The 23,885-nt window shown below is 37.4% G+C and overlaps 1 protein-coding gene across 2 annotated transcripts in view; it reads right to left on the bottom strand.

Annotated features, from left to right (window-relative positions):
- LOC145666685 (protein FAM169B-like) overlaps positions 1 to 23,885 on the bottom strand; it is a 103,530-nt gene that overhangs the window by 33,115 nt on the left and 46,530 nt on the right. For both annotated transcript variants that reach the window (XM_081734163.1, XM_081734164.1), the window contains exon 2: positions 6,064 to 6,163. In XM_081734163.1, the coding sequence (XP_081590289.1) occupies positions 6,064 to 6,089 (26 nt within the window). In that variant the 5' untranslated portion in view covers positions 6,090 to 6,163. The remainder of the gene's footprint in view (positions 1 to 6,063; positions 6,164 to 23,885) is intronic.

Raw genomic sequence — 23,885 nt, 5'->3', positions numbered from 1 at the left:
AATAATGGCGACAACGCATCTCCTTGTTTCAGGCCAATTTCGACGTAAAAGCTCGTGGACAAAAATTTTCCTACCCGGACTTTACTTTGGGATTCATTTAAACATATCTTAATTAATCTAATTAGCTTTCTCGGTATTCCAAGTTCTGTAAGAACGTTGTATAATATTTCTCTCCTAACCGAGTCATATGCCTTTCTAAAATCTAAAATCTCTTCGTGCGCAGAACGAGCATTTCAGCTACGTATCCAGAACCTGGCTTCTAAACATTAAGGAGTACGAGGGTGAATATCGGCTCAAGTGTGCAAGTAAATATATAGGTAATGAATACGAAACTCGCAATCTATGGCTTCACCCTGTTTCTAAGTTTTTCATTTTCTATATGTCATTTTGAAGCCACGCAGGGAAGAAACTGGTCGATACTCTATCCGTATTGCACTAGTGACCCAGCTAGCAACGATGTATAAATGTTAGAGCCTGCCCTTGGATAGAACATTAGAACAAGACAAGAACCAGTAAATGAAGTCTTTACACTTTGTTCAATGAGTCCTTCTGCTCAGCTCTTTTCGTTCTGCAGAAAGACGGAGTATTGCCGCCACTAACAATGAGTAAAAAAGAGTAAGTTTCATCATTACATTGTCTGAGTGTTGATGTCTATCTCATAATCATGTTACTTGAAGATTTCAGATGCTGACATTTCAGCATTCCGAGATTCCGATATGCTGGATCGATGTACCGTTATTGGGAATTTCGAATTTCAAAGATTCAGCAGTGCTGAACCGAAGTCCTCATATTCTGGAATTCATAAATTTCTAGCTGAAGTTTCGAGATTCCGGAATTCCGAGTTTTGGAAATTCCGAAATTTCTGACTAAAGTTCCGGAATTCCGAGATTCCTGAATTCCGATATTTCGAGGTGAACTTTCGGAATTCCGAAATTCCGGAATTTAGAGATGAACTTCCTGGATTCCGAAATTCCGAGATTACGGAATTCCGAGATTCCGAAATTACAGAATTCCGAGATTCCGAAATTACAGAATTCCGAGATTCCGAAATTACGGAATTCCGAGATTCCGAAATTACGGAATTCCGAGATTCCGAAATTACGGAATTCCGAGATTTCGGAATTCCGGAATAACTAAATTTTTAATTCCGATTCCGGAATTAAGATTTTCATTCCGAAGTATTCCGGAATTCCGGAATCCGGAACACCCCTACTACCACCCCATTATCAAATGAACATTGTTCACTACCTCTACGACAATTAGTAGAGCTGTATTGTTTGTTTTGGGCCGTTTCGACCCAGTGCGAGTTCTCGCGTCACAACGTTGTACAGTCTTTTCCTGCTTGTGTAAAACTTGTGACACATTTACCGAGACTCATTCATCAAGTTCGAAATATTGAGACTCCATTGGAATCCTTTAACTTATTTTATCCAGATTATGTTCTTGCGAAGATAGTACACTATATCAAAATTTGGAATAATGGGCACAGAAAAGAATTTTCTAGAAAACGAAATGCTAAAGTTCTAGATCTGTCAGAGCTAAATGCTCTCATTAGTCTTCTTTATTTGGCTGCTCTTTTGAAACGTAACCATACCAATCTGAGGGACTACGGGTTAGTGGGACAGAAGTAGAAAGGTTCAACGTGACCATGCCCCTGAACAGGTTTCAATTTCTGTTTCGAGCATTACACTTTGACGATATCACAATTGTGAAGAAAGGAAGAGTTTGGACAACCTAGCGGCAATCAGAGAGTTATTTCACGGATTTGTAGAAAGATGCAAGGCAAACTACTCACCAAGTGAATGTCTAATATTGACGAATCTTTGAAAGCCTTTCGTGGGAAATGCAAGTTTAGGCAATATATTACAAACAAGCCGGCAAAATATAGCTTGAAATTATTAGTGCTACCAGACTACCGTATGTTTTGCTCATTCAACATGAGATTGTACAGTGATAAGCAGCCAAATGGCCCCTTTCAAATTGATAACAGTGCCAGGAGTGTAGTTGAAAGACTGATCCAGCCCATTTTTAATAGTGGACGTAATATAACAACCGACAACTGGTAAACGTCCATACCTTTCGCAGAATCGCTTCTAATAGATCACAATTTAACTTTCGTAGATATTCTCCGTAAGACAAAATAACACATCGTTCAATAAATCCCGGGACTAACTAAGAAAACAACATTTGTTTCGCAAAATTCAGTTTTATTCATGACATAATCACCTTCAAGAGCTATACAATCATTCCAACGCTTTTCTAACTTTTCGATAACATGCTTATAAAACGATTTGTTCTTGTCCTCAAAATAAGCTTCAGTTGCAGCGATTACTTCCTCATTCGAGCCAAATCTTTTTCCCTGGAGCATCTTTTTTTGAGTCCAGCAAACAGCCAGTAGTCGCTGGGGGCTAGATCTGGAGAGTATGGTGAGTGGAGAAGCAGATTGAAGCCCAACTCGTTCAATTTGGCCATTGTTTTCATTGACTTGTGGCACGGTACATTGTCTTGATGAAAGATGATTTTTTCTTCTTCATGTGAAGTCGCTTTTTGTGATTTCGTCCTTCAAAAACACCAATAACTCAATGTAATAGTCGCTATTGATAGATTTTCCCTTTTCAAGGTAGTCGATGTAAATTATACCTTGCAAATCTAAAAAAAAACAGACGCCATAACTTTGCCAGCTGACTGTTGCGTTTTTGGACGCTTCGGACGGATTTCACCGGCTGCACGACACTCAGTTGACTGCTGCTTCGACTCCGGAGTGAAATGGTAGATCCATGTTTCGTCCATTGTCACATACCGACGCAAGAAATCCTGTTTACTGAGAGTATACAGTGACAAACAGCTCTTTCAATCGTCGACTCGTTGTTGCTTATGTTCAATTGTGAGCACACGCGGCACCCATTTGGAAAAGACTTTTTTTCGTGCCCAACTTTTCGTGTAAAATCGTACACGTACTTCCAATTGATATATTTACCATCTCAGCAATCTCACGAACTATTCCTTTGCGGTCATCCATCACGATTTTCAAAACTTGTTTCACATTTTCCGGAGTGATTGCTTCATTTGGCCTACCCGAGCGTTCCGCATCATTTGTATCCATGCGGGGCAAATGGTTGTTTTCGACGGAGCAGAGTCTGGATAACATTTTACAATTAATTGCTGAGTTTGCACGGTATTTGTTCGCATTAAATAGAAATGTTTTATCAACACACGAAATTCGTTTTTGTACTTTTTTTCACAAATGCACAAGTAGCACCACTTTCACCACAGTAGCTTTGCTGTTTATGGTCCAATTGACGTGAAAATCAGACACGTGTCATTTGAAGGTTAGTTCTTTCGAAATACGAAGTCAAGTTGATATTACTAACGCCATCTGTGGGTTAGTCCCGGGACTTATTGAACGATGTGTTAGGTATTAAATACTTCCATATCAGTATCTTAATTTTTTTTAAATGTGTACTCTTTTAACAAAAATGAACATTTTCTGCGTGTTAAAATATTTTTATTGGAATCGGTCAAAAATACCGCTGCAAGTTTTCACGTTATAAAAATAATGCGACTTTCCCTGGTTAAAAAGATTTGTGGTCCTTTCGTTATTTCAAACAAAAATGCTATAATAATTCCACACACTATTCTGAGAGCCTCTTAAAGAGAAGTGTGGTTCCTTTAATTAAAAAAAAAAAAAAAAAAAGATTGTACATGATATTCTTTGTATATTCATAAGATCTCTCCCCCCTCCTCTTCGTAGGACTAAGTACAAACCGATTCCTCTATTTCTGCTTGGTACACCTTTGGTTGCATTAAAAGTAATGAGTTGAAGTTCGTATATATTTCAAGTATAGGAGCCATAATGGAATTATTTTCTGGCTAGCACAGACCAAAATATCGAACTACGTATGAAACTCTCTAGTTGGGAACCGTACATAATTTATTCCATATCACTCTTTCAACAAATGAGTGGCCTAAGCAATAGTTTGTGTGCAGTACACAGATTGTGTCTTTTTGCCTTCCATATGTCATTGTTATTTTAATAACTAGTAATGAGTTTCCCGATTGCAGGAAAAAATTACCCTTCATTTCGGTAATTTGTTGTGAGTACGTAATTGCATTTTACTTCACACTTAAAATGTATTTTCCATTGTATAATTCTTGCTTCTCAATGGCATTCGTGAACTTTTCAAAGTCCAAATTTGATGGCTAATAACTCGGGAACCAGAGATTTGCGCAGGAAAATATTTCACATGCTTACTAAACAAGTTAAGAGCTAACTTCATGCCAAGTATGATCTAGATCGAATGAGTTTTGTAGATTGCATATGATATATACTGTCCTTGAGATGATTTTTTTTTAATATAAAATAAAATTAAGGACTGGAAGGGTTACAATTATAACAAAATTTTAAAATCCAGAATGTTCGTCAAATTGAGTGAGGTAAATGATGGAAATATTTTTATTTAGAATAAGGAATGCTCACCTCGTTTTCTTCGTTAAGGGACATTTCGTACAACTTCATCTTACTGTCACCCTAGGGTACACAGGGAATATTTACAGAAAACTCTACATTAGTAGCTTCGGAGATCTGAAGCAGGGTTCGAATCAACGGGGATAGGGGAATTTCCCCCTTTTATCAAGTAATTCCATCGTCTCAGGAGAATTTCTTCTTTGTTAAGGAAATATATACTCTCATTCTATATATATGAAATATTTTTCCTTTTATATATATATATATATATATATATATATATATATATATATATATATATATATATATATATATATATATATATATACAGTGGCGTATTTAGGGGGGGGCTTCCGGGCTTAAGCCCCCCCCGAAATCTTACTTACTATAGTAAAGTATATGAAATATCTTGCAGAATTTTCACATTTTCAGGCAAAGCCCTCCCCGAAAGTTAGCAAAGCCCCCCCCGAAACAAAATCGTAAATACGCCACTGTATATATATATATATATATATATATATATATATATATATATATATATATATATATATATATATATATATATATATATATATATATATATATATATATATATATATATATATATATATATATATATATATATATATATAAAGCTTGATTCAAAACCCTGATCTGAAGAACAGGAACAAAACCTCTAAGAACCCTTTTCTTCCCTTAGGAGTCAGATATCACAAACTCCCGATTTGTCTGCAATCTAGGCTATAAGATGTTATTTCTACAAAATTTCAAGATACTATTCCTAATAAATCTAGTAAGGAGTGAATCAGTAGATTTATTTATAATTCTGAAAGTTGAAATATCATCTTTCTTCACTCAATTCCATTATTATTGGTTAGAAGCATTGCATCCATCATAATTGTCGTATTTAAAGCAGGAAGTATTAAAGTTTGAAGTTCATTGTAGGTAATGTATATTGAGAGTCATAAAATAACAAAGTTTTTTTCCTCGAAATTTCCCAATTTAAAAAAAAAAAGTTCATATTTAACAATAGATTAATTGATAAAATTTAACGATAGAAATTTTACACCAGATTGATCATTGATCTGCAAATCAAGGGCATTATCTTCCAGAAGGACCAAGAATTATTTTAGAATCAACAGTGGGAAAATTGAACGATATTCTTAATTCAAACTAGAGCATAATAGACCATCACTGTGCAAATGACAAAAGCCAAAAGAAGGACAGTTCCATCCAAGGGCTCTCCTGTGAATTACTCATCTAGTAACCACTTCTCTTAACGGCGGTCGGCCACGCGCTTTAGGAACAAGAAAGAATGATGGAGATGAATCAGAATGCTCTATTCCTTATCAGATTTTTGCATATAGATCTGCGAAAGTCAAACTTCTTGCAATTTATATATTTTTTTGCAATTTATGGTCAATGCAATAGACAATTATTTAAGAACTGCAGTGCTTGGATGTATGAATGCCTGTAAGATATTAGAACATTTTTACAATATTCCTTCGACTTTTATGAATGTCTGTGCTATATAGAAAGATCATACTTAAACTAACCTAGTTACTTATTCCTCATGAATAACAGAAGAAAAGGTTTACCTCACACAGTTAATAGTTGAGTCCATATTTCCTTTAGTTGTAAATCCTTTCAGTTTGTTAGGAAGAATGTTTCTTCAGAATATTACTTACTTCAGTCTTCCTGGAATTAATAATAAGAGAAAATCATAACATAAAAGATTTTCACCAAACTTACACAAATTCTAGGTTTTTCACTACAATATTCCATTTTCCTCTGTCTTGAAGAACAAAGGTTTGAGGTTCCAACGTAGATCGAATTGATTAATTTAGGCGGCAACTTTATAAGCATGAAGAAAAAGGACGAAAATAAAAATGTTTAAAAAAATGCATCCAAACTTGTGTTCAGTGTTAATATGAGATAGCCTTCCTTCACTCCGTCCTTTTATAACAATTACTGCCTTATAAAATGCAATGGTTTAGGACAAAAAAGAGATTAACGAAGAAAAAAAGTTTTTACAATCTTACATCATATTCACACGAGTTAATATGTAATAATACTAAGCTTTGATTTGATTTCGTGAAGCAGAAACTGACGTTAGTTGAGTGAAATAGAATTGACAATTCTGTTTTATTTCAAAACAAAGTTAAGAAATACACACATATATACATTGCTCTTTAATTTTACTTTGTGTTCTCATATTTTGTATGGTCAAATAATGAAATAGATAGAATTGTCAGTAAGCTAAATTTGGTAATATCAGTACATCGTAATAGGATGGCAAGATACGTGGTTGACAATAGCCTTAATATTATGCTCTGTTTTGGCAACTAAGAAGGTGGTGCCGTGATTGCATTTGTCTACATGCCCGTATTAAGAAAAAATAATAACATAACAAGAGCAATTGCCTCTTCACAAACTGAAGACAATTCGAACTATGACTTAATATCACTTATGCGTTAATAACTCTTAAAACAACACCTGAAACCGTTGATATTCAGGCATTGATATTTAAGGAACAAGCAATCTTCGAAGAAGGAAAAGGATCGAGAAAAGGTACTGAACTTGAAACAAATAATAGAGAAAGGTAAAGAATTTTGTATTCCCGTTTTTATCTGCTTTCTTGATTTAAAAAAGGCTTTTGACTGTGTTAACTGGGAGAACATGTGGAAAATAATGAAATTGGGGTTCCACATTATCTGATATTATTGATACAAGGACCATATAATTAAAACACTGGAAATGTAAAGATAGAGAGAGAATTGTTAGATTTTTCAATGAATGCCAGAATTTCAGACAAGGGTGTATTTTCCCCACAGATTTATTTTTTTACAGTGACTATAACATTTTGAAGGTATTTTACGGTACGAGTGAAGACATCTCAATCGGTGAAGGGAAAAATCAATAATTTACGTTTCACAGATGGCACTATCCTGACATCTAGGTATAAAGAAGAGTTATCAGTGATGATAGAAAGAGTTTAAGAAAACGAGCAAAAATATGGGCTGGAAATGAACGATGCGTTTTCCCCGACAGATTGAAGACTACAAAAGTTATACCTTTGCACAAAAAAGGAAATACTTATGATGTTCAAAACTATAGGCCTGTTTCTATTTTGTCTGTTTTCTCGAAGATTTTTGAATCACTAATGTTATCGCGCTTGAGAAATTTTATATCCTGCCATAACCTAATCTCGTCTTCTCAACATGGTTTCCAAAAAAAAAAAAAAAATCAATTGATACAGCGTTGTTTAACTTTATTAAAGAGGTTTCTACAGTACTTGATAAAGGAAAATATGGAGTAGGTTTATTTGTTGATTTCTCCAAGGCATTCGACAGTGTTCAACATTCTCTTCTACTGGCAAAACTCCAGAAATATGGTATTAGGGGTGTAGTACATGAATGGTTTCGCTCGTACCTGACAAACAGAAAACAAGTAGTAAAAATACAAAAAATAATTAACAATAAGCAAGTCACATTTTCATCCACAACTGCTACTATCTCTGCTGGTGTTCCTCAAGGCTCAATTCTTGGGCCAATTCTTTTTTTATTTTACATAAATGATCTTGTTCAATATATGTATCCCCAACATGTTGTACTATATGCTGACGATGTAAATGTCCTTGTAACAGCGGACAATACAGTTGAACTAGAAAGTAAATTAAAACAAACTGTGGAGCGTTTGATAAAATGGACAGCTCAGAATCAACTGCTGATAAATGCGAAGAAAACAAAAGCACTGAATTTTCATTACTCATGTACACCTCGAACAGTACCACCCATTGTGATAAATTCAACTGATGTAGACTATTCAAAATCCACTAAATTTTTAGGTGTAACAATAAGCAATAGGCTTACATGGGATGCACATATTACTGAGCTAAACAGCAAATTAAGCCGCATATGTTTTGTCATTTATAGACTACGTGGTTCAGTGTCAAAAGAAACTTTGCTGTTATTGTACTATGGTAAGTTTCAATCCTTGTTAAATTACGGAATAATTTTCTGGGGAGCCTCCTATTCCAGTGTTACTACTTTTCGTCTACAGAAAAAGGCAATAAGATCTATTTTTAATCTATCACCAAGGTCCTCATGCAAAAGGGTCTTTCAGTCAAATAAAATTTTAACTGTGCCTTGTCTGTACATATACAAAAGTATCATATATGTAAAGAGAAATGAAAGTAGTTTTCTTCATGTTGACGATGTACATTCATACAACACACGACAAAAGAATAACATATTCACAGCATACCAAAACTATGCGTGCACCAAAAGAAGTGTTCTTCCTATGTCCGCTAAGTTGTTTAATAAGCTCCCAAGTTATTTGAAGGATATCAAAAACATACGAAATTTCAAAAATGAACTATTTAATTTTTTGTGTAACAAAATGTATTATCATATTAATGAATATTTGGGTGATAGTTTGTAAAATAATGTAAATCAATTATATTGAAATGTCTTATTATTATTTGACAAGTCCTATGTACTGGTCTCGGACCAATACTATACGACATGGATGAATAAACAATGAATGAATGAATGAATATAGAAATCAAAACTTATAATATCTGATAGATCAACACAGGATGGAGATAAAAAGTGTTTAGGTGAATTAGATGTAGCAGACGTTCTCGTCTATCTTTGGTCAACAATCAGTTGTAATGCAAGGTCGGAGAAAGAAATAAGAATTGCTCTAGGACGCAATATATAATGCAACTATAATGAGTTTCAATGAAGGAAAACTGAATTCTAAATATACATTAAATACGTACAGACGGGGAACTCATGCAGGTATCTGACACTTGTAAATTTTTAGGGTTAAAATTAGACTCTAAGTTAACATCGGATGATCACGTGAATGATTTGTTGAGGAAACTAAGCGCGAAAATATGTCTTATACGTAAAGTTAGTAAGATTCTAACTATAGAAACATTGAATTCTATTTCGGATTGATCCAGTCAATTCTATCATATGGGATCATTTCCTGGGGTAATACCTGTTATGCGAAGAAAGTATTTACAATGCAGAAGAAAATGTTACGAATAATGTTATCAGTTCCGTTTCATACACCAAGTAGACCACTGTTTCAGAAACTTAAAATATTAGCACTGCCGTGTATATACATTCTCGAAACATCATTCATATATACATATGAATAAAAGAAACTTTCAACTCAATTCGGACCTACATCAATACAACACAAGCACAACCAATCATATTCATATACAAAATTTCCGTCTAACAAGAACTCAAAATTCGTTACACACATAGGAATAAAACTTCATAATAAATTACCAGATCGTGTCAAACGAATGCCAAACTTGCAGTTTAAGAGACACCTCAAGTTACTGTTACTTAAACATCTTTTCTATGGTTTAGATGAATATCTTCAGTGTGTTCTTTCTTTGCAATGTAAATATTAAGATTTATTTGAATTTTGAAATATATAAAACAAGGTACAATTTATTTTTCTCTAAAAATACACTTTTAGTTTAAGTTTTATTGTTACGTATATTATTAATTGTATTATTAATTGTAGCGTTTCTCTTGTAATTATTAACTAACTAACTAACTAACTAACTCTATGGCCTATGGAACCCGGAGGTTCAGTGCCGCGTTCACAAAAGCTCTCCACTGACTTCTATCCTTAGCTAATTGCATCCAGTTTCTACTTTGTATTCCTATCTCTGCGAGATCCATCTTAATATTGTCCTCCCATCTGCGCCTAGGTCTTCCTAATGGTCGTTTTCCTATGGGTCTACCAGTCAAGACTTTGAAAGCGTTTCTACTTTCTTCCATTCTAGCTACATGACCTGCCCACCTAAGCCTCCTACACTTGACGACCCTAACAATATTGGGTAAACCGTATAAACTATGTAGTTCCTCGTTATGAAGCTTCCGCCATTCCCCGTTCTCGTTCCTCTTGGGTCCGAATATTCTTCTCAGGATCCTGTTCTCAAATACTTTCAGTCTATGTCAGTCAGTCAGTCAGTCAGTCAGTCTCTTGTAATTATTATTATTATTAATTGTAATAGTAACTGTATCTCTTGACGAAGCCATAAACGCTAAGTTCTTACGGCGGAAAATGAAATAAATAAATAAATAGTTAACATTTAGTATTATCTCCGGTTTCAATACTGATTCACACAGACCAAAAACGGTAAAAGATATCGAGTTGCGGTTTTCTGCAATCGATTCGCTGTTCCAATAAACTTAATCTTAATTGGCCTTCTCTTCAAATCGTAAGTAGTTCAAATTAACCCAGTGGCGTAGCACACTTTTGCGGGCCCCCCCGCAAAGTATAGAGAAGGGGCCCTAGTTGTAAAGCCGACAGAAGTAAGGTTGAATTTCTACTTCTTTAAATCTTTATTCATCGCAAGACTTCGGGGCCCCCTATACCTCGGGGCCCCCCGCACTGCAGGGGTTGCGGGGGCAGCTGCTACGCCACTGAATTAACCATTTCCGGTTTCAACACTCATCGCTATAAAACAAAAATGGTGATAGCGGCAAGCAGTTTTCTGCAATGGATTCAGTGTCTCAAAAGAGCACATTGTCACAACGCGTAACACTACGAAATCCGAAAATGGTTGAAATTTTCTACTAGTTCCAGTTTCAATACTGATTTTCATAGAATAAAAACGGTACGAATTCTCGACATCTTTTGCAATTTATTCAGTGTCCCAAGAATAGATTCCATCTTCTTCACTAATCGTCTATTCAAGCTGGAAGTGGTTGAAATTAACCATTTCTGGTTTCAACATTTACCGCAATAGAACCAAAATAGTAATAGCAACCGACAAGTAATTCAGAGTCTCAAAAGTACATACCATCACAACCTGCAACACTATTAAAACCATAAGTGGTTGAAATTAACTAGGCCCTACTTCCGGTTTCAATCCTTATTGCCATAGAACAAGAACAGTGACGCCCGAGTAATGTTTTTCGATATGAATTCAGCGTCCGAGGAACAAGTTCTATCTTTGAACTTATTAATCTACTGATATTTTACTTGAGGTTTGAGCAGGGCCGGCCTTAGGTGGTGCGGGGCCTGTTTGGGAACAAATTGCGGGGCCCCAGGTTTACAACTAACTTGCACTAATGTATGTAGAACCATATATATATATATATATATATATATATATATATATATATATATATATATATATATATATATATATATACAGGATTTTCATAAAGTTCGGACGGATTTAATTTGCTTATAGTTTTCATAAAAATGCTCATAATGAAATCAAATAAAGTGCAAACGGTAGCGGAAGGATTAAATTTTTAGTTGGCAACACTGTTAGAAAAGCGGCAACTCTGAGAGAGATAGCCCTAAAGTGAACGTTTGGTGCGCTGTGTCCTATGATCATCTGATTGGACCGTTCTTTTTTGAAGAGGAGACCGTGAATGGAGATTCGTACCTGGATATGTTGCAGAAATACCTCATTCCGGAACTGGAGGCACGTGGAAACGAGAACGACATCGTGTTCCAAAAGGACGGGGCACCCCCTCACTATGCAATCAAGGAGAGACAGTTCCTTGACGAGAAATTCCCTAACCGATGGATTGGGAATGGCGCCCAGTTGGAGGTGTGGTGGTGAATGAACTGAGCTGGTGCAGATTACAGGTAAAAATTTAATCCTTCCGCTACCGTTTGCACTTTATTTGATTTCAATATGAGCATTTTTATGTAAATTATAAGCGAATTAAATCCGTCCATACTTTATGAAAACCCTGTATATATATATATATATATATATATATATATATATATATATATATATATATATATATATATATATATATATATATATATATATATACAGTGAAACCTGTCTATGTTGGCCACCATCGATTCCATCGAAAAGTGGCCAACTTAGACAGGTGGCCAACTTACAGAAAATAAGTGTGATTTTAGAATAGGATTTCTAATATTACTTGATTGTAAAATTTTAATAAGCAGTGGCACGACAGCTACTTGTAAATAATGTATATAGAGTAATCATAAAAATATACAGTACTAGAAAATATTACTATAGTATGCAAGAGCGCCGATTTCTCTGTAAATTTGGGGGGGGGCATTCAGATGCAGAAGGTATATATATGAAGTTTTTAAGTCAAATTGCACTCAAATTATACCAAATATTGTATACTCATAAATAAAATAGGAGCCACTTGACCTTTGGGGGGCCCGGACCCCCTCGGTCCCCCAGGATCGGCGCTCTTGATAGTATGTTTAATATATATGCATACCTTTCTCTTCCTGAAAACTAGTCTGGTACATTGGATTATTCGGATTGGACACACAATGACACAAACAACCATGAAATAGAAGTGTATGTACGCAGTTTATTGAAATTGATACTATAGCACACTGAGTGATTTAGATTGAAAACAAGAAAAGCTAAGTTATAAATTGAGAAATTCATATGCAATTTATATGACTTCTTTTCAGTTGTTACTAAATGGTGGTTCATTCTAGACATATTTGCTTTATTCTTTTTGGCAGATATGCAAATTCTAATATTGTAGTTAACTACCTCTTGTTAATGAGCTAGAAGTGTTTCCCTCGGAGCAAAAGATGTTTTGAGAAAATCTTGAGGGAATTCATATCTCAAAATCTCCGCTACCTTTTGACATGCAGTCAGGTGCCAATAAATGACAATTGAGTTTTAACTTTGAGAATTTTCCGGAATTACTAAACTTCCCACTGATGAAAGGAGCCGATATAGCTAATGGTTTTACCAAAACAGACAGGGTAAACAAATACGTACAACCATTTCCTGAATCCCTGTACGTGCTTTTTCTTATTCACATTTTCCTTCACCACCCTTTTATGAGGGTAGTGTTCTGCCCATTGACCTCCAAGAACAAATCGTGAGAATCTATGCTTCTTTGTGTCCAGTCACAAATACAGAACATCTGCCTCTCATATGGGAATTCGAAAGAGTTAAGAAAAATAACAAAACTGTATTTTTCGTGGCCAAGATACGCAGGTAAATTTATCATTATCATCATAGGGTAAGCATTGCTTCAGTGTGGCCAACTTAGAGAGGTGGCCAAGTTGACAGGTTTCACTGTATATATATATATATATATATATCAGTAGTGGAACGTAGTCTCTACAAGCACCTGTTCAAATGTTGCAATATCAAATGTACGCAATGTTGTAGGTACGCGCAAGTGATTTGATTTGAATTTTGATTTGATTGATGAGTGTTTCCCTCCCCCAGCATTCTTGAGTCTTATCCAAAAAATATTCAGGAAATATGAAGAGGAAAGTCTTTTAAGCTCTATTTGTATATTATTGAGTAAATTATTTATCTAATATTGATTTAATATATCAGCTATTTCCTTTTTTTTCAAACAACCACTATCAATGTACGTTTATACACTATTTATATACAAAACCTCTACAATCATGTTATTGAACACGAGATAAATCGAATATATAGTATGTGCTGTAAGCCATGAATGATGGCGTAATCCGAAAAGAAGAAAAAAGCAAGAAAATTGCATGCACGCAGTTAAACAAAATTTTTTAATTATATAAACTATGCATTATTTTAGAATGGAAGGTCTTTCTTCGATCTTTCGGGCTTCAAATTTTTCTATGACTTTATTGAAATCTGAAATGCTGCTCGCCGAGTTTCTCTGAATAGAAAGCATCGCTACCGCAAATATTTTCCGCTTTATTTTCTTTAGGGTCCAGAAACACCTCTCTCCTCCGACAATATGCATTTTGTTAGCATTTCTTTGTATAAATATACGGTACAAAAAGTCCATTTTCAGAAACCACATGTTTTTGTCTGTAAAAAAGCATGAAACCTAAGATGTTTTCCTTCAAAAAGAAAAAAGAAAAATAGTTTAACATTCCAGCAAATTAGGCTAAAGAAGACAGATGAGTATTGGAAGTGAATGATTTGATATTAATTTATGCTCTCCGCCGGAAATCGAACACGGAATCGTGTGCACTAAAGACACAGAGCTAGGAATTAGACCAGTAGTAAGACATTTTCTTCTTCGAAACTCGATCGACCCCCACAGAATAGGATTTAAAAAAAAATAAAACTTATCCCAAGAATGTTCACCCTTGTATTATAAATGTTAAATAAAATATATTGACTTCGAACGACCGCCCCCCCAAACTTTCAGCGAGTTTATGTTTTGTGAATAACTTCTTCTTTCAAGCGTCTGTATCTCCCTCACCCTATGAATTGAGTCAAGCGCTGCTAAGCGGAGGAATTCGTAACTATTACAGAAGCTGACCAGTTGCGGAAGAAAGTGCAACCGCAAGAGAGCAATACGGGAAGATAGGAGCGATGCAAGAATAAATCCACTTCTCCATGTTAAGAGATAGGAGCTCGCTGCCATATGCGCAATGTTACTGCTTCCAGTGGCAACGTTCGCTGCCACTGGAAATGTAAATCTGTCTCTTTTTTCCGTTTTTAATTGACTTTTTTCAGAAATGCATCAATACTGGTTTGCGCTCAAGAGCAAAGGTTTATTTTTTACTGATACACTACTTTAACACTTAAAAATATTTTTAGTATTAAAAAAAATATCCGGTTGCACAACCATGCAACATATAGTACCAGCCGCCGCTGTTTATGTACTGGTTGACAATTGCTAAGGAACAACTTATTTGTGCCACGTAGCATTCCAAGCAGCCGACCAATTACAGTCAAATGCAATTCGGAGGGCAAAATTAAGTAGAACATGTTATCTGTATAAAAATAGTGCACGAAAGCTTTATATTCAGTTGAAAGTCCATGTAGTAAGGTGTTTGATTAAATAGGGCCGTAGGTGGTGGAACTCAGTTCTTTGAAATTCAGTGTGGTGGGGCATAATTAAGTGGAAAATCGTTTCAAGACAGGATTTGAGTGCTTATGATCGTGAACGTGCAGTTAGATGGCTAGAAGCTAGTCAAAATGTCACTGTTGTGTCAATAGCAATGGGAGTGTCGAAAAGTGTCATCTCGCGATTGAAAAATGCCGCGGAAGGTGGAAATTCGATGCGAAAGTATATGGCGGTCATCAAAGGAAGATCACACCTCAAGACCATTGATATGTATCCCCAGTAGCGAAAAGGGACAGCGCACTCCGCGTCAGATATCTACAAATTTTGCAACTGCTACCGGTACACATGTATCTGCCAGACCCATTTGCGACGCTTAAATCAGGTTGGTTCATATGCACACAAGCTTGTTAAATGCATCCTACTTCAACCATGCCATTGTCGCGAACTATTACAGTGATGTCAGGAACATGTTGGTTGGGATCAGCAACAGTTGTCTAGAGTGATGTTCTCCGATGGATCCCGTTTCACTGTGACAAATAATTCTGGCCACCGCTTACTATGGAGATAGTGGGGAACACATTATGCACAACAGAATGAACGTGATCGCTATGGCCAAGGCGTGATGTTGTGGGCAGGCATTACGCACAATTCCAGAACCCGACTTCACATCTTTCAGCGAAGTAGCGTAACATCGCAGCGGTATTGCAGGGAGATTCTTCTGAATCACGTTCGTCGTTTTCGGGGGGCGTCGTCTTCGTATGGACTTTCTATTTATGGACGATAATGCGCGCCCAAAGAGGAGCGTTGAAATATCTGACACAATTGAACGTGAAGATATTACACGTATGCAGGGGCGAATCCAGGGGGGGCGATCGGGGCGATCGCCCCCCCCAGAAGAGGTAACTTTCCTATTTTATATATAAATAAACCCATCCATAAAAAGTTTGGAGCTCTTAAAAGTAGCAGTATTGCTACAGACCGCCCCTTCCAGAAGTCCGTCCTGGATCCGCCCCTGCACGTATGCATTGGCCTGTTTACTCTCCGGACCTTAATCCAATTGAGCATGACTGGGATATCCGTGACAGATGTGTTTCTCAACGAACTTTCCCTACCCGAACGGTGCAATAACTGACAAACTTGCGAGATGAGTAAGACAATATCCACCAAGGACTCTTCACTAGTTTAGTGGCCAGCATGAATAACAGCTGCAAAATGAGCATTAGTGTGCGCGGACGTCACACATCTTACTGAGGTGTCCATATCTGCGTCCTCCTGGCAGGAAGACCTATTTTGCGTGGTTGTGTGGATATGCTCCAAGGATCTTATAAAATAGAGGATCTGCTTACAACAAAATCTTGAAGCCATACGTCACAGTTTCACCATCCCTACTCTGCCCATTCCGCCCAATAGGATCGCAATGTTTTGAGCCAACAATCATGGCGGAAACGAAAGTAGCCAATCAGACGATGGCGGAAACCAGAGTAGTCAATCAAACGTGCCGATGTTCGGTTGTTTCTTGGCTTCATCGATTTAATAGGATGATGATACATATGGGCAGATTCTCTATTTATAACATCCTTGATATGCTCTAAAAAAACATCTTCTCCTTTTTTCGTTTTCTTCTTTTTCCATCATTCAAGTTTACAGAAGCTTTTGAAAACTTTCCACAATGCATGAGCGAGGCCATACACAATCAATGTGCCTGTGATTTTATCATTTTTGATACAAGTTGGACGGTTTCTTCATGCATGTGTGTACGTGTATGGGCTGCATTACACACTCAATAATCTGGAGATACAAATTGCACTATGTAGCAACGTCGCGAATAAAGAACCATCAATCTACCAAATAGTTATATCGATTCTTTCCAGATGGCAGCTAATGTCAATATTGATTGACACTAGCATCACTTATTAGTATAGCAATCGACTGCTTGTTGTATTTGTAATGCTAAAGGCTCCAAATAATTCTGCGACATTGCCACATTGTGAATATATATATATATATATATTGAAAAAAAAACTAAAACGTTTGCAAAAATCTGAAAATCATACCTAGTAAGATGTAGGACCTCCTTTTGCGTCCAAAACAGCTTGGATCCGACGTGAAATGGACGTATACAGCTCCTGAATCGTGGTGTGTGGAATTTTGTACTATTATTCCTACAAAACATGCTACAGTTCTTTAAGGGATGTTGGTGGAGGGTAATAAGACCGAACACGCCTTTCTAACTCAGACTACAATGGCTCAATGATATTCAGATCTGGTGATTGTGGGACCCATGGGAGGTGTGATAGCTCCTGGTCATGCTCCTCAAACCATGATTTCAGCGTTTTTGCAGCGTGACAGGGTGCCAAATCATCTTGGTAGATGCCACCATCATCAGGGAACAATATTTGGGCCACGGGTAGAACCTGGTTCCCCAAAATGGCCTCATACGCCTTAGCATTCATCATTCCATGCAGGGCTATAATGGGACCTGCAGAAAACCACGATATCACTGCCCATACTACCACGATATCACTACCCATCACGTGTTTCCACTGCTCATGAGTCCACGCCTTGTGGTCCTTGCACCACTGGATATGCCTCTTCGCATTTACTGCTGTGACAGAGATTTGGCGATAGCGGCCCTGCCATGAATTTACATTTTATGAAGTTCCCGTCGCACTGTTTTCGATGAAACCGGGTTCTGTAGGCCGGAATTGAGTTCAGACGTAATTTTCATTGCAGTGGTCTTCTTTTTAGCTGCTACAATCCGTTTTAATGCCCTCCGGTCCCTATCTGACAGGATTGTCTTTCGACCACTGTTATGCTTTGCAGACGTCGTTTACCCATGAATTGTGTATGCCCTCGTGACATTACACCCAGTGCCTTTCCATTCCCCCACAATGTTCGCCACTGTTGTCACTGAAGCTCCAACTAGACGGGCACCAACGATTATGCCTCTTTGGAAGTCTGTCAGATCGCCAATTTTACCGCACCACTTTCACACCACGACACTCACAGGTGAACGGGTTACTGCTGACGGAAGAGGAAGGTCCACACGTCACATTGAATACAAAAGACCGATCGGCAACCGCAACACGCGCTGTACAGTGGTGGACCAAACTCACGTGTCCTGTATGAAGTGTTTTTAGATTTTTTGTCTACCCTTATATATATATATATATATATATATATATATATATATATATATATATATATATATATATATATATATATATATATAGATAGATAGATAGATAGATAGATAGACATACAGATAGATATAGATATATTCCCCCAAGTTGAATTTGGATTTAAACATCATCGGAAGTGTCACTGTTTATCTCAGTGACCCTTGGTCATATTCGATAATTTTTAAATATTTCTACTGCTCCCTCTTCCTTAAGTAGCACAATCAAAGTAATATTATAAAACCCACCCCATGCCCTAACCTCATCTATGTTGAAAATTTGATCGAGATTGGTCGGCTGGTTCAAGAGATACGAAGTCACAGACATAATGCCTCTCGAATTTATATATTACTCGTAGATTAATTTACTAGCGTGGCTCAGAGTTTAAAATATATATCAAACTAGTACAATAATAATACTTTCTGCTTTTAAGTGCTTTATTATTAAGTGTTATTTTCTGCTTTTTAGTGGTTTTCCGACGTCGGTTAATATTATTTTTAAAGTAGATTTATAGGATATACATTTTAATAAAAGTAACCTGATGAAAACCCAGTTCGAAGTATTTAATAACTATAAATGAAATGAATTATTTCAGTTTAACTTCCGACGATTATGCCCTTTTAGACTAAGGGAGACGATGATTAAGGAAAAGTGAATGATGGAAGAGTTGGTGGAATGAGGAAGTGGGTAGAAACGGGAGTGCCCCGTGAAAACCAACGGAGATGATGATGTCCACCACAAACTTATTCGACTGGGGATCGAACCTAGGACCTCACGCACCAAAGCAAAGTACTTTTCCACAGCCACCATGCCTCCTATTTGATAACTATATAAAAAAATCAAACCGTTCAGTCGAATTCCCGTGACTCGATCACACACAAGATCACTTTCTCTTTTATACAGTGCGCGCGGAAAGTATTGACGCGACACAAGTGAAAGCTAGCACCACAAATAAAAAGAAGCCGAACTGGCCACCTGGAGCTCTAACCAGGTTTAAAAATAGGGTATCCGTAGCTGGCGGAGAAAAATAAGCGAGTCACTTAGGTTTTCCGTTCCCATTGGTTGAATTAAATCACGATCTTCGTATATACGGTTGGATTACTTGCCCCTTTGAGATTGAGGAAACAACCGTCGAATTATTTTTAACCCTCCACGGAGGTAGACACACCAAATTGATATTATCTGTTGACGACCTTGCTATTTCTCTTGGCTTAACGATTTATTTTGATACTCTCCTCTTCGGAGGCAGAGATAACTAAAACTTAGTTGACAACTTTAGCACCTCTACCGGCTAACGATTTGTAGTGCTTCCTCTTCGAAAGAAAAGCACTTTGGCAAACTAAAACTTAGAGCACTGCTCTAAAATCATAACATTTATTGGGAACGCCACTACCCTTCTTGTAAGCTGGCGCCATCCCGTACTTTAGCAATAAAGATGGCTTCTCAGAAGACACCCACCAAATCTGAGAAAAAATCTCAATCGACCAAGATTCCTGACATCAGGGGCAAAATAATCAGAGCCACATACAAACCAGAAGACTTTCTTCTGCCTTTAGGCAAGAAGCAGCAAACAGCTATTCCAGGGGAACTCAAATCCAAATGAAGTACACTTAAGCAATCAAGTGACTCACAACCATCTACTTCAAACAAGCCTGAAGATATGGATTTTACAGTAGTGGGAACATTAAAGCGACGTAGGTCTTCATTGGAAAACCTCAACAAGGCAGACTATCCGCCTCTCCCAATCAGCAACAGGTTTGATGTTCTGTCTTCCATACAAGCAGATAATGCTAATGCCAGCAATCATACTGCTCCGCCAAAGCAGCCGCCCAGTCTTAAGCCTCCTCCGATTTTCATATACGGCATTACAAATACATATACTTTTATAAAGACCTTGTCACGATCATTGAAGGAGCCTCCCTTAGCACAAATAAAGAGCGCATTCGAATTCAAGCCTCGAACAAAGATGATTATAACACCATCAAAGCCTATTGCGAGCAAACGCAAACTGAGTATGCCACAGGTGTAGCAAAAAATGAACGACCTATTAAGGTAGTTGTCCGAAAACTACCTATTGACACAGATTTAGACGACCTGAAGGAAGAATTCTCCCGACTGGGCTACAAACCAACCAGCGTCCACCAAATGTCTCGTAAACACAAGACGGATGACAAGAAAATAATGATGCCACTGTTCTTGGTTGCTTTAGAACGAACTGCAGCTGTTAAAGAAATATACGCTATAAACAACTTGCTTCATTACCGGGTTCAAATTGAACCTTACAAGCCTCCCTCAGTCTTGTAATGTTACAGATGTCAACGCTTGGGGCATTCGCAAGACACCTGCCAAGCGCATCTGAGGTGTCTCAAATGTGGGCAATCACATTTCACCCAGTCATGTAATAAACCAGACACATTCACACCCGCCACCTGCGCAAACTGTCAGGGAAATCACCCAGCAAATTACTGTGGTTTCCGGTATTTAAATCCTACTCAGAAGCTCTCAAATTGCCGGTGCAACAACCGAACAAACATCCAGATATACCTAAGAAAAATTTCCACACACCATCCTCAGAGAAAACTTCCATTCCCACTGCTGATAATATACAACCCGTGACTAGAAATACCAAAGATGTTGAAGCTCCCACTTCTCATACCCAACCAGTTACTGCCGTCCAACAAGAGAACTCTAACGAAGACGTTGACTTAAAATCAGTTCTTTCATTTCTCAAGGGCTTACATTTCCGTAAAATACTTACACACATTAAACGTGGTATCACACGTTTTCGACAAGCTGCAGACTCAGCTTTCAAGGCTGCAGCAGTAATCGAAACAATAGCGGAAATGGTTGACGATGGCTGTTTCTAAATCCGGCGTCCTACACCACACACTTACTACGTGGAATGCAGATGGTCTCAAGGGGCAGAAACAAGCGCTTCTTCACTTTCTAATAAAGCATAGAGTTGATGTCATGTTTATCCAAGGAACACATTTTACTGCTCGCATCACTACTTGGTGCCTATCTAATTATATTGTATACAGACAGGACAGAGTGGGTAGACAGAAAGGAGGATTGCTGCTCATCATCAAAAAGTCATTACCAGTAAGGTCGCTTACAATACCACCACTACTTACTTTAGAGACACTTGCTGTTGAGCTAATAACTCCCGGAGTTCCATTAGTACTGGTCACTGGTTACAGGTCTCCGGCCATACACTTAGAACCGACAGACTTCGACATCATCGCAAATTTAGGGCCCAAAGCTATCTTAGCTGGTGACCTTAACGCTAAGCATGGAGAATGGAACTCCATTACTCCAAACACTGCTGGAGTCGCTTTACATCAATATCTCCTCACGTCCAACTTTATCATCAGTGCTCCACCAGATCCAACTCATCATCCAAAATTCGGCGGACAACCCGACGTGCTTGACGTTGCTCTTTGCAAAAACGCATCTTTTAGTATTCATCCATATGTCCTCTCGGACCTAGACTCAGATCACGATCCAGTCATCTTTCATGTCTCCCACCAGTAGTAATGGGGTTACTTCAGGACACTTTTTGGCCCCTGGGTCCCTGCCTCAGGACCCATGGTCCCTGGCCCGGGGTCAATTACCTAGGGGTACTTAGGACCACCCCCTCTAAATTTTGGCAGGGGTACCATGGCCCACCCCCTAAATTTTGGCAGGGGTACATAGGACCACCCCCCTTAAATTTTGGAAATTGCCAAATCTAAAAATTTGGTATGGTAGCCTAGGACCATAGTATGTACCTCTATCAGTATTGGGTGTCTATGTCGTTCCCTTTCATGGGTAAAAAATTGCCAAAAAGTCAAATTTCGGGGGTTTTTGACCTAATTTATCCCCTTTGATGAGGTGTTATTACCTTATATAGTTATATAGGCGTATACAGGGGTCCATTACCTTTCATAAGACATGGGTATATTAATGCACCCCTTGAAAAATTTGGGAGGGGTACCTTGGCCCACTCCTTTAATTTTGGAAATTGACCAATTTCAACATTGGGTATTATAGTACAGGACCCTAATATGTATTATGATAAATTTGGGTGGTCCACCTCGTTCCCTTCTAGGGGTACAAAATTGCCAAAATATAAACGTAAGCAATACGTAGTACCACGTGTTTGGTTTTTGGTCGATTTTATCCCCTTTGATGAGGTGTTATTATCCTATATAGTTATATGGTCATGTATAGGGGTCCATTACCTTTCATAAGATATGGGTATATTTGTGCACTCCTTTAAAAATTTGGGAGGGGTACTTTGGCCCACCCCTTAAATTTTGAAAATTGCTCATTTTATATATTTGGTATTATAGTATTGGACCCTAACATGTATTATAATAAATTTGGGTGGCCCACCTCGTTCCCTTCTAGGGCTACAAAATTGCCAAAATATAAACGTAAGCAATACGTTGTACCACGTGTTTGTTCTTTTGGCCCAATTTATCCTCTTGGATGAGGTGTTATTACCTTATATGGTTATGTATAGGGGTCTATTCCCTATCATAAGACATAGGTACATTTGTGCACCCCCGGGAGGGGTACCTTGGACCACCCCTTAAATTTTAGAAATTGCTCATTTTATATATGTGGTATTATAGTACTGGACCCTAACATCTATTATGATAAATTTGGGTGGTCCACCTCGTTCCCTTTTAGGGGTACAAAATTGTCAAAATATAAACGTAAGCAATACGTTGTACCACGTGTTTGTTTTGGCTCAATTTATCCCTTTGGATGAGGTCCTATTACCTTATATGATTATATGGTTATGTATATTGGTCCATTCCCTATTATAAGACATGGGTATATTGATGCACCCTTTAAAAATTTGGGAGAGGTACCTTGGCCCACCTCTTTATTTTGGAAATTGCCCAATTTAAACATTTGGTATAATAGTATAAGACCCTAATATATATATATATATATTACTATAAATTTGGGTGGTCCATCTCGTTCCCTTTCATGGGTACGAAATTGCCAAATTTTAGTACAACCACGTGTTTCGTTTTTCACCTAATTTATTCACTTGGATGAGGTCCTATTACCTAATATGATTATATGGTCATGTATAGGGGTCCATTTTCTATCATAAGACATAGGTACATTGATGCACCCCGGGAGGGGTACCATAGCCAATCCCTTAAATTTTGGAAATTTTTCAATTTAAGCATTCGCTATCATAGTACATGACCTCAATATGTATCATGATAAATTTGGGTGGTCCACCTTGTTCCCTTTCATGAGTAAAAAAAATGCCAAAATATAAACATAAGCAATATGTTGTATCACGTGTTTGGTTTTTGGCCCAATTTATTCCGTTTGAAGCGGTCTTATACCGTATATGGTCATATGGTCATGTATATAGGTTCATTTCCTATCATAAGACATGAGTACATTGATGCA

The sequence above is a fragment of the Thermobia domestica genome, chromosome 12 (assembly GCF_964235325.1).
Source record: "Thermobia domestica chromosome 12, izTheDome1.hap1.1, whole genome shotgun sequence".
In the NCBI taxonomy this organism is placed as follows: Eukaryota; Metazoa; Arthropoda; class Insecta; order Zygentoma; family Lepismatidae; genus Thermobia; species Thermobia domestica.
Note: the sequence above shows the minus strand (reverse complement) of the source record. Positions and strands in the feature narration are given on the sequence as shown.